Genomic DNA, 12,900 nt, shown 5'->3' with positions numbered 1-12,900 from the left:
TTTTATATATTTGTTACATTTGGCTTGAATGCCCTCAATGTGATCTTTAAAAGTTAATTTTTGATCAAGTATTAATCCAAGATATCTCACTTAGTTTGACCACGAAATTGGAACTCCGTTCATAGTGACTATGGGACTACTACATGGTTTCAAAAAGGAAAACTTTAGGCTTATGTGGAAATACTGATTTTTGGAAGCGTTGGGAGAAATCTTCCATTTTTGTAAACAAGGAGAGAAAATATCTAAACTTTTCTGCAGTTTGCTGCAAATAACACGAAGACTTCTGCCTTTAGCGGAAATGCCTGTGTCATCAGTGAACAAAGATTTGCGGCAACCCTGTGGTAAATCAGGGAGGTCCGAAGTGAACATTTTATACAACATAGGCCCAATAATGCTACCCTGAGGAACTCCTGCTCTAACAGGTAGTCGTTCAGGTTTGGAATTTTGATAATTTATCTTCAGAGTTCTGTCAGTTAAATAATTTGGAACTAATTTCGTAATATAGAGTGTAAAATTAAACTTCTTCAATTTAACAAGCAAACCCTCATGCCAAACACTGTGGAATGCTTTTTCTATGTCTAGAAGATTAACTCCAGTTGAGCAGCTTTCAGATTTGCTTGAACGAATTAAATTGGTAACTCTTAGGAGTTGATGAGTAGTTGAATGCCCATGGTGAATCCAAACTGCTCATCTGCAAAAATTGAGAATGAAGAATTTAGACCTATGACGGGTAAGTTTCTGAAGGTCACCCTTGAGAAAAATCTTTTGCTGGCCTACGCATTGGAATGACAAATAGGCAGCTATAAACGTAAGTTGTCCAAACTTAATTTCAACAGAAACTCTTAAAGTTTCAAAAACTTTGGTTTCAAATGAAGAAAGAATTTTTTGTTTGATTCGTTCCTCGCTGACTGTTGTTAACAGCAGAGGAATTATACCTGGTCAGAAACGTGGAGCATTTCCTACGTGTCGCTTAGAACGCTTTGCAAGTCGTACATTCCCAAAAATTGGATTTGTGGTTTTCACTACAATTTGAACATATAATTTTTTTATGATCTTCCTTCACAGGACAGTCGTCCTTTGCGTGAGAGGAATCACCACAATTCATGCATTTAGCTGGCATGTAGCAATTTTTTGTTCCGTGACCCCATCTCTGGCACTTACGGCACTGGGTGAGGTTTTGGAAATTTCCTGCAGTCTTCCTGAAGTGTTCCCACTTCACTCGGACATGGAGCATAAGCTAGCTTTTTCCAAGGCCTTAAGGTTGTTTAGTTCACTAGACTTGAAGTGAACTAAATAAAAATCATTAGAAAACCTGTTGCGCGAATCGCCAGGACGGGATTCCATTTTGATTACTTGGACTGGCACAACCCCAAGTAATTTTTCCAGTTCATCTTTGATCTGATCCAAAGATTCACCACTGGGCAGTCCTTTCATCACAACCTTGAACACACGTTCAGTTTTGGTGTCGTAAGTAAAAAATTTATGCTGCTTCTCAGTAAGATGCTTGGGAAGACATTTGAATCCGTCCAAGGTTTCAGCCAATACAAGTCAATCACCACGCCTATTTGTAGTGAAAACTTAAATTTCACGAAGTTCAAAAGTTCCATGCAAAGAGCATGGAAATCGGAAATGATTATCACAATAGGGGGAATCTTTTCCTTCTTGGCATTAAGCCGGAAAAGTTTACTAGAATTTTTCCAGGATGATAGATCATTCTCATCATCCGTGAGCAAATCAAATTGATTGCTCAATTTAATTTTATCAGAAGGGGGATCAAGAGATTGCCCTTTTCTTTTGCGTTTAGACGCCATGGCGGCAGTAAATTTTTATCCAAATCGACTTTCAAGCAGATTACTATAAGAATCTGAAGGATCGAAGAGGAATTTTCCAAATCGATATCCAAAAAGGATTACCTCGGGTAGGGTCCAAACAAGGATCGAAGAGGAATAAGAGTCGAACAAAGTAGAAATTTTACAGGTTGAGCACTGATAAGTGCTGTTTAAAGTTATTGTAGCTTTAGGTAGTGCGTTAGGGCGGAATCAGAATTCATAGGCGAGTTTGGAATCAAGAAAGGGTGGTAGGTATTTGACAATTTGTGACTACTTATATAATCTAACCGTATTTATGAAAAGGTAAATAAATTTGGAAGTCATCTTTAGTGGAAACATTCTATTTTGATAAAAAAAAACCACTTGAAAGAGAAAGGCGATGTGTGGGTTGTGTTTGGTAGGCCCAAAATTATATATAAGCCCTAGTGATAATTGATTTAAGCTTCTTCGTGTGATTATAATTCACTTTCCAATGTATTCTAGACATTTCAAATGAGAAACTTTTGAAAAACAATTGTAATACTATTGATTTTAGCCAAACACTTTTTTTAACTTGATCGATAATTTTGCAGTCTAAAACAACATCTTTGTTCAAAAAATAAATAAACCCTTTTATATCTTAAAACAACGGAAAACCTTCTGGGCAGGAACTTAAAACTTTACTTTTTTTTACTCTATTTAACTTCTGTACTCAAACATATACAACATTGTAAATACAATGGATCAGAGACAGAACCGTTTTTCCACGGTTGTCATTCATTGTTCAGTTCATCAAGCTCACTCAAAGTAAAGGGTGATACGGTCAAAATTTGGTCAAGGGAAAACGCGTGTAAATCGGTGAAATCGTTTATTTAAAAAATCAAATTAAATTTCTTTTTCAAGTTCAATTAGTATAAAATTCAGGAAAAATATTCAGTTAGGCTTCCACTTTTCCAAATCCGAATTGCCGGGCCTTACGCGTGACCCCTGCCATCAGATTTTGTACAGCCACCTTGTCCACCTTCTTCGCCGCAGAAAGCCAGTTTGCCTTGAACTGCTGCTCGCCCTTAGCAGTTTTTTTGGTCTTCTTTAGGTTCCGCTTGACAATAGCCCAGTATTTCTCAATTGGGCGGAGCTCTGGCGTGTTGGGAGGGTTCTTGTCCTTGGGAACCACCTGCACGTTGTTGGCGGCGTACCACTTCATGGCCTTTTTACCGTAATGGCAAGATGCCAAATCCGGCCAAAACAGTACGGAACAACCGTGTTTCTTCAGGAAAGGCAGCAGACGTTTATTCAAACACTCTTTCACGTAAATTTCTTGGTTGACAGTCCCGGAAGATATGAAAATGCTGCTTTTCAAGCCACAGGTACAGATGGCTTGCCAAACCAGATATTTCTTTGCGAACTTTGACAGTTTCATGTGCTTGAAAACATCTGCTACCTTTCCCCTTCCTTTTGCCGTATAAAACTCCTGTCCCGGAAGCTGCTTGTAGTCGGCTTTGACGTAGGTTTCGTCGTCCATTACCACGCAGTCAAACTTCGTCAGCATCGTCGTGTACAGCCTCCGGGATCGCGCTTTGGCCGTCGTATTTTGTTTATCATCGCGATTTGGAGTCACTACCTTCTTGTAAGTCGATAGTCCGGCTCGTTTTTTGGCTCGATGCACGGTTGTAGACGATACACCCAGCTTATTTGCGGCATCTCGGAGAGAGAGGTTAGGGTTTCGCTTGAAACTACCGGCAACTCTCTTTGTCGTCTCAGCGGCTTCCGGTTTTCGATTTCCCCCCGATCCAAACTTCCTGGCTGTCGACAAACGTTCCCCAAACACTTTAATTACATTTGTAACAGTTGATTTGGCAACTTTTAGCGATTTTGCCAACTTTGCGTGCGAGTAGCTCGGATTTTCGCGATGCGTGAGCAAAATTTTGATACGCTGCTCTTCTTGCTTGGACGGCATTTTGACAACTGAAGAGTGAATTCCAAAATCAAAATAGGAGCAACATTCTACACACACACACCTTCAAAATGAGGGGTGTTCAGGTTTTTTAAATGCAAAATTGAAAGAAATACGTCAAGTTGATATTGACCAAATTTTGACCGTATCACCCTTTACCTACAGTTATACGGGTGCCACGTTTTCGGTAATGAAATATTTTGGGTTCACCACCGGCAGGAACAAATAATGAAGCTCACATCACGTGGGAAATGAAATGGTCTGCTGGTATCACATCTGCCGAGAAACGAGAACAAATAAAATTATATAAAACTGAATAAATACCAAACGGTTTACGTACGTATCGGTGTGATTGTTCATGCTTCGTCATTGGGCTAAACTTTATCACAAATTATATCAGAAGCATTTTCCCTTGACTGCCAGTTAATATAACATCATCTCTCTGAAATTGTTTCGCTTTGTTGATGGTTTTGCTTATCTTTTTACTGCTTGTGAAACTTTTCTTCGTCAAGGAGAATATATCTACTGGGATGGGATGTCTCAACTTGATGTGGTTTGCATGCCTTATTTTTGGAGACAAGATTCAATTCCTATGTGGTAAAATCCAGCAAATTAGTTATAAAATGAGCTTTGTTTAGCATCAGAACGTACACTGATTAGGCAGGATTGGTTAAATTAAGACTAAACTCGTCCTCAACTGATACACTATCCATCAAACTACTCGGAAAAAAATCCGTTCCCGAAAACGGGAACGGACCGTGAACTAAAAATCACGGCCAGCTATCCAGAACAAAATTGTCTCAAATATACACCGTGAACTATGGTTCACGAATATGGGAACTCTTTTTTTTCCCGTGTAGCGGTCATTACGAAATGATTTAGTTCTGAATTGTGCACAACTGTAAAAGTGAAAACAGTTTAACTATGTTTGCCATACTTTGTTGGTGTTGTAGGAAATCATTTTTGTTATCCTCTGAGCATTACAATTTAATCGCAAACAAATTCGGAACTCAAGACATTCCTTCCCCAATTTGCGGTAAGATTAAAATAGCATTTCATTAACCCGATGGCGCCTGACCTTCCTCAGCGGTTCATCCGCAAGCTAAGCTGCATAGAGAAATTTCAATTAAATCAATCAAAATAATAGTCAGCTGCCGCAGCACCCGGCACCAAAAGTATAAAGCACAAAGTAACATAACCTCGCCTCCAGGAAGCACTTGATTGGGGACCAATTTGCGAAAGCATCTACAATGGTTTTAACAGTAGTTGACTTCAATTCAATTTTACCCTTGTCACAAAAGTGGATATAGGGTTTACATTCTTCCTGCTAGAGGCTGACGTTTGCTACATGGGCTGGAAAGTGGAGGACGCTCTCCAGCTATTGTTTCAATTTTCTTTCCAAGGGTTCACTCGTTCCGCCTAAGGAAAGGAAACGTAGAATAAATCCACTCGATTATACAAATTTATAGGAATAAGAAAAGCTTTATGAATGGTTCGATGCCAAGTGGCCCACCACGGATGCATCAGAGTACCAGCGACAACGTGCTGAAATTTATTTGTATTATCAACGAGATTTGCCCTCATGGCCAACGAACACAATGAGTGGCTTCTTTTGTCTTAAGGTTTTGATCAAAATTACTCCCACTTTGTATCTAGCTCCACACGGCTGGGTAACAGTGACATAGGATAAAAATCTCAAGGTTCTCTTCAGTGTAACCATATCATCCTTTTTACTTTCTTGTACACAAAGGTGTACCGAAAAGCTATAATATCTTTAAAAACTTAAGGGTCAAGTGTCATGTACTGTCGTAGGCCCACTTGTTCCTATGTTCTCATGTTCCAAATTCCATGTGTAATTTATTTAATTTAACTGTAATTATTATTTCAAGTTAGTTAATAAATAACAATTATAACAATAATAACAAATTTTTTAATTTTCTTTGAATTTCCAGATCAAACTGGATTACGATAGTCGAAATGATCAGCTACAGCAACAAACCACAGAAATTTCAGGTAAATAAAGAAAAAAGAAAATAACCAACTCGGATACTCACCAACTTATTTTGTACATCTCTCCTTTCCTTCCTCAGAATGGGACACCGGTTGGCAAAATGGACCGGAAAAGGTGATCGTAGAAGTACGAGAAACAGCGACTGAGACTATAACTTTACTAGAGACAAGCACTGTAAATAATTCCACTGATACATTAGAGGGTAAGCAGATCAAAGTAACCAAGTGAAACAACCCATTTATTTGTCAACGTTCATGCACTGTCAAAATTGGCTGGCATTCAGCCGGAAAACTTGTGGAGTAACTTTTCCCATCAAATTTTGGTTCGTTTTCATATCAGCTGGAAGAGACGGTACTCAATAGAAACATCCGATAAAAATGTCCAACACAAGCAAAAGAGACAAGTGGAAAGGGGAAAACAAATGGGAAAGTCACCAATTCACCAGCAATCTCTAACCGGTTGGGTTGACACAAATAAAACTTATTGTTGTTTCTCGCATTATCTTGACAATGGTTGAACCATTTCACCCTTGCGAACCCCTTTTTGGGAAGCGTACTTAGCGTTTTGATTTTTTGAAAAATGTATTTTGATGATATCTATATCTGATATTACGTAATTAAACTATTTTTATATCACGCCATATTTATGATTTCCAGCGAACATTTGTCTTATGAGTGTTCATTGCAAGAGAGCCTATACTACGTTATATAAGCCTGTAGTCTATAGTCTGAATATAGTATTAATCTCAAGAACAATGTAATTAATATGGGTTTTATCTCTTCTAGTACCAAAATAAATAAAAAATCTCTACAATGGCCGTCCCCACAATTACTAAATAAACGTGTTTTGGTATGCGTACGAAAGACATCTTTCAACAAAAGTAGTTAATTACATACTATAAAAATGGGCAAGAATTACATTATTATGAGTTGGATACATATTTAACACTTTTCCACCAAAATATTACCAATTTATTCATTCATTCGTAATAAATGCATTAAAAAGTTCGATCAGTCGATTTAATTTTGCTCGGTGCATGAACTTTCAATACCCGTTTTCACTAGCTTTCACTTCTTGTAACCACACTAAAAACAATTACGACACGTGCTTCTACAAAGCACTTTCAAGCTAATTTACTTTTGAAGATGACATTAGCTTAAATAATATCATTTTCGTCGTTAAAAACGCGAGCCACGAATAATTTTCTTTGATGAAACTAATTTATTTATCTTTTTCTACACACCGCATAAGAAAGGTGTCTGTACGAATCATTTATCATCGCATCCAGTGTTGTCGGTTTAATTGAAATCAAGAGTGTAAAAACAATGTATTTATTGCTTTGAATGGTGCTTAAACTGTGTTCAATTTAGAAACCATAAGTCATAAATGATTACAAAAGCTTCATATTTTGATTTTCAAGATTGCTTGCACACAGCAAAAAAATAATTTTGATATCACGTCAAAGTGGATGCACTACAATCATGTCGAAAATATGGTGTAATATTACTTGCTAAAAAGGACAAAATTATCATTAATACAATGCATGAACTGACATTACGCTGCATTTACTGCATTTGTTTATTTATGTGGTCATAAAAATTACATGAAATTTTCGACATGATTGTAGTGCATCCACTTTGATGTGATATCAAAATTATTTTTTTGCTGTGCACCAACAAATCTTCTATATAAAATATATGTATCGTTCTGGTCGAAGCCATTAGCTGATATGAATACTGGCGGCAAAAGAATGATGCAAAAACAAAAACATACCTGTTGTCTGGTTTCTGGCATCATTTTTGAATAGGTAAATGTAATCGAAGTGTACAAAGTGTGGTCTTGAATCAATCAACTACTACGAATCGTAGATTAAAAACCACACTTTGTACAGTTGTAGTCTACGATTACTTGACTTGGGTGGACTTGGTGGCTAGGCGCATAATTATTTTCTGTACGGGAAGGGGTGTCATGGGGAGTGGTAGATCGTTAGTATTGGTAAATTGAATTGAAATGTAGTGATGGTTTCAATATTGCACGATTAATTGATATCCTTTAAAATTGACGATGGTTGAGATGTGCAGTAAGGTAGATAAAACTTTATTTTTTAATTTTCTAATTATTTTTCATTAAATATTGCGCATTTGACCTAATCAATACAAAGTCTAGCACCTACGTTTACGGTAGTTGTGGAAGTGCATGATACACACTCATAACACTACAGCATCAATGATAATCAATTCACTGACACATAGAAAGGAGAGAGAAAAAAGCAAAAACAAGCTGTCTTACAATATCACTTTATCCAACTTATGGTTTTTAATTTTTAGTTGTCAACTAATTTTTAGACAAGCCGTTTCAGCAAGACCTTCGTAAGGCATTGGGGTAAAAATGCGAAATCTTTTTTCTAACGACAATTTTATGACTATTAATATTTTATGGAAATCAACACATGACTTTTAATATTTTATGAAAACACATAATATTTGATGTAACATCAGATTCTTCGCTCGTTTGCTACTTCATCTCGTGTGATTTTGTTACGCATTTGGTCAGAATAATAAAAAAAAAATAAACATATAATCTACTGTATTCCATAAATCCAGCAGAAAGCAGAAGCAGAAATGAGCAGCTCAATTTCAACTCACAAATGTTCTTTAATGTTTATCAATAACTATCCCTAATAGAACTGGCCCAGGTAACGCAAGACTTTTTTTATATACTTTGAAGAAAATAGCTGAAATTCACATCAAAAATAACATTCTGGCCTATTGACTCGATGTTATCTCTTCTTGACATCCTAAAATTATTAAGTTACGATGTCTCCTTTAGTCAATATATTTTATTTTGATTCTGTAGTTCGAAATGTCAAAAGAAGAGCTTCTACATTCTGTGATTTACATTTTTAAATTAACGGAACTATGAAAAAACATTCCTGCCAGATAAATTAAGTACATAGTGCTTCCTACCAGGCTTGCTTCCACTCACTTGCTATAAAAAAATGATTTTCTGAATTTTGAAATTATTAGATGTTATAATGATATTTTGTACATGTTAGATACACAAAGAGGTTGAAAGGCAAGTGTTTGACACATAAAACCTGCCAAATTCGCTTTCAGATAGTCACAATCAGCGGTTTTACGACTCGCGAGCGCTCACTCTGAGTGAACGCTCACGAATCATAAAATTGCTGATTGTAACACTCTGGAAGTGAAATTGACAAGTTTTATGCGTCAGATACTTGCCTTTCAATATCTTCTTGTATCTAACAAGTACAAAATATCATTAAAGGGTGATACGGTCAAAATTTGGTCAACATCAACTTGACGTATTTCTTTCAATTTTGCATTTAAAAAACCTGAACACCCCTCATTTTGAAGGTGTGTGTGTGTAGAATGTTGCTCCTATTTTGATTTTGGAATTCACTCTTCAGTTGTCAAAATGCCGTCCAAGCAAGAAGAGCAGCGTATCAAAATTTTGCTCGCGCATCGCGAAAATCCGAGCTACTCGCACGCAAAGTTGGCAAAATCGCTAAAAGTTGCCAAATCAACCGTTACAAATGTAATTAAAGTGTTTGGGGAACGTTTGTCGACAGCCAGGAAGTCTGGATCGGGGGGAAATCGAAAACTGGAAGCCGCTGAGACGACAAAGAGAGTTGCCGGTAGTTTCAAGCGAAACCCTAACCTCTCTCTCCGAGATGCGATGATAAACAAAATACGACGGCCAAAGCGCGATCCCGGAGGCTGTACACGACGATGCTGACGAAGTTTGACTGCGTGGTAATGGACGACGAAACCTACGTCAAAGCCGACTTCAAGCAGCTTCCGGGACAGGAGTTTTATACGGCAAAAGGAAGGGGAAAGGTAGCAGATGTTTTCAAGCACATGAAACTGTCAAAGTTCGCAAAGAAATATCTGGTTTGGCAAGCCATCTGTACCTGTGGCTTGAAAAGCAGCATTTTCATAGCTTCCGGGACTGTCAACCAAGAAATTTACGTGAAAGAGTGTTTGAATAAACGTCTGCTGCCTTTCCTGAAGAAACACGGTTGTTCCGTACTGTTTTGGCCGGATTTGGCATCTTGCCATTACGGTAAAAAGGCCATGGAGTGGTACGCCGCCAACAACGTGCAGGTGGTTCCCAAGGACAAGAACCCTCCCAACACGCCAGAGCTCCGCCCAATTGAGAAATACTGGGCTATTGTCAAGCGGAACCTAAAGAAGACCAAAAAACTGCTAAGGGCGAGCAGCAGTTCAAGGCAAACTGGCTTTCTGCGGCGAAGAAGGTGGACAAGGTGGCTGTACAAAATCTGATGGCAGGAGTCAAACGTAAGGCCCGGCAATTCGGATTTGGAAAAGCGGAAGCCTAACTGAATATTTTTCCTGAATTTTATACTAATTGAACTTGAAAAAGAAATTTAATTTGATTTTTTAAATAAACGATTTCACCGATTTACACGCGTTTTCCCTTGACCAAATTTTGACCGTATCACCCTTTATAACATCTAATGATTTCAAAAATCAGAAAATCATTTTTTTATAGCGAGTGAGTGGAAGCAACCCTGCTTCCTACCCGGGACATCCCGGAAAATTTACCAATAATCACATTTCCCGATTCCCAGGAGTCTTGTTCTTATTTCCCGGGAAATAAATTTAGAAGAATTTCTGGGTGAACATTGTAAAAAATTTCCCAGTGGAGTCAAAAGAAATTTCTCAAAAGAAAGTTTGGATTAACCTCCAGAGAAATCTGAAGATCTTCTAAGGTCAATCGGAAGAATGTTCCAGAAGAAGTTGGAAAAATTTTCGTGGGAAAAGCCTGCAGAAATTTCTATGCTAAGCCAAAAAGGCTTATCAAAGAAGTCCGAAGAAGCTTCCGGAGAAGTTGCTTGCTGAAGAAGTTGGATGATGATATTTCTGCCTGAAGCGTCCGATGAAATCAAATGAAAATTTATATGAAAGTGGGAAGAGACATCTGGAAGAATTCGAATAATTCTTCTGGGTCATAAAAAAAAACTTTGATGGTAGTCGTAACTAATAATTACGAAAGAAGTCAGAAGAAATAGCGGCGCCGGTGGTGTAGTGGTAAGCGTGATTACCTCTCACCCCAGCAGGCCTGGGTTCAATCTCAGTTGGCGCCGCCGGGATGTTCTGAGGCATAAAATCTCTGATCACGCCTTCCTTCGGAAGGGAAGTAAAGCCGTTGGTCCCCGGTTCATGAGTTGATGAGTCAATAGGTGAAGGGTCCATTGGTGCTCAGCACGGAAAACAAGATCGACGAAAAACAAATCAAAGGAAAAAAAAAAGTCAGAAGAAATCGATGGCAGCGTGGATTTTTTTTTCATGGAAGCAACAAACAATTCTGATGAGTAACTGTCATGACTACATATTCATACTCTTCTGGTCTCTAAAATTGTTACCGTTTTGGTTCCTGTACCATACTTATCCACTTCGAGCGAGATAAATCAGGAGATAGCGAGAGCGAAGAATAGGGTATAGGTGTATTCATTACGAACTCAATCATACTCATGGGAGCTAAGCTTTGTTTGTCAGTTTCTTGTATACAATATTGTCTTGTTTTTAAATGTAATATAAGGAAAACCCACTCCCACACCAACGGTCAAAAATCCATTGCTATGCGAGGGCGAACGCTAAACCGCCAGCACCCGTTTAGCAAGCATCGATCGGCAAGCCACCGACAACCGCTTCAAACCATCCGACATTCGTCGTGCCACACTGCGACAACCATCGAGCACCGTCATCCACTGGGAACGTATCGTTTATCCGCCGCCGTGAAACCCTACCCATTGCAGGGTCCCGTCATCGCTGGCCAGCACGCACACACCTACACTACAGACACCGACACCGTGAGTAATATAATGAACGAATCAAAGGTGAAGAACAGGTGTGTTGTTCTTCTGATCAGTATCGACAAACCAAGAGCCGACCTTGAAGCTCTAGGGTTTCGAGCTCGAGCTAGCCAACAAAAGAGGCGAGTGTAGCCTACCCCAGACGATCTCCATGCCTAGACCAGAGATCAGGGGAATCCCTTTTGACTAGCTAGCCATTGAGCTTTCTGACGTTTATAACACGTACACTTGCGTAATCCCATTTTCAAGTGCGAAGTTTGTTATCCTCACTTCGCTCCAGCCAAATATGTTGGTTTGTTATTGCTATCTTCATTTTCAGACCATCAACACTCGCGCACTTAGAAAAAAAAATATTTACCTATTCCCGAGAATTCCAGGGAAGAGTCATCAGCTGTCTCCAGTTTCCCGGGAAACCAAAAATGGCCGGGGAATGGAAACACTACCTAGACCATCGGCTTTTGTATAAACATGTTCCGAACGTCCTCGGAAAATATGTCAGTATCTGTAATTCTTACCAAAACCTATCATTAGACTTCTTAAACCAGATTTATTGAATGCTCTGGGTGATAGTGAGACATTCCAAAATGATAAGTGGACCCTACTCGTTTGCTTTTATTGGCAATAATCGTATTGTCAATTCATTCTATATTGACGTCAATACATCGGTATTGACAATAATTCTGTAATCACATTATCAATATGATTGTCAATAATTCCTGTTAGCTGTTACGAACAGCACGCGCCCTTTACGATCATCACGAGCAGCTTGTCGACCCGATACCACCCCTGGAATCCCGATGAGTGTTGGTGGTAACCCTGCAGGGAAGTGACAGATGCCAATGTCACCACAGCGACTCGTGAGTATGCAAAAAAAGGAACAGAAGACAAAAGTGAAAACTATCAGTGCATCTTTCTATGCGGTGAAATTTCAAGTTTTCCTACATTTATAATTTAATTTGAATACTAAATTAGTTGTTAAACCTAAACTATTTACATGAACTGGAAGTTTGCCTACAAACGAAGAATCAGTACGATCACAATTGAACACAATAACCTAACTTAAAGCTAATCTGAATGCACACCGGTAAGAAACTAGTGACAAACCGGAAATTTCTTCTAAAATTAAAGATTAAAACTACTTACAGCAAGAGCGAACTTAAAACCTGACTAGAACGTGAGGAAAAATCTCACTTAGGGGAAACTAAACGTAAGTTAAAGCTACTCAATTATTAAAAACTATAATGCCTATGCCTAAACATAACCTAAA

General features: G+C 38.4%; 1 protein-coding gene across 2 annotated transcripts in view; it reads left to right on the top strand.

Moving 5' to 3' along the window:
- Positions 1 to 12,900, top strand: part of LOC135703022 (uncharacterized) — a 161,460-nt gene that overhangs the window by 103,803 nt on the left and 44,757 nt on the right. The window contains exons 2-3 of one of the 2 annotated variants that reach the window (XM_065224117.1): positions 5,715 to 5,775; positions 5,853 to 5,899. In XM_065224117.1, coding sequence (XP_065080189.1) covers positions 5,854 to 5,899 — 46 coding nt within the window. In that variant the 5' untranslated portion in view covers positions 5,715 to 5,775; position 5,853. Of the gene's footprint in view, positions 1 to 5,714; positions 5,776 to 5,852; positions 5,976 to 12,900 lie in introns of both variants that reach the window. The other variant, XM_065224126.1, reaches the window with a different exon arrangement.

This window comes from Ochlerotatus camptorhynchus, unplaced genomic scaffold (genome assembly GCF_037179485.1).
Source record: "Ochlerotatus camptorhynchus isolate MF236.1 unplaced genomic scaffold, CSIRO-AGI_Acam_v1.1 ptg000019l, whole genome shotgun sequence".
NCBI classification, from domain to species: Eukaryota; Metazoa; Arthropoda; class Insecta; order Diptera; family Culicidae; genus Ochlerotatus; species Ochlerotatus camptorhynchus.
The sequence above is the reverse complement of the archived record's forward strand: the minus strand, read 5'-3'. Positions and strand labels throughout refer to the sequence as shown.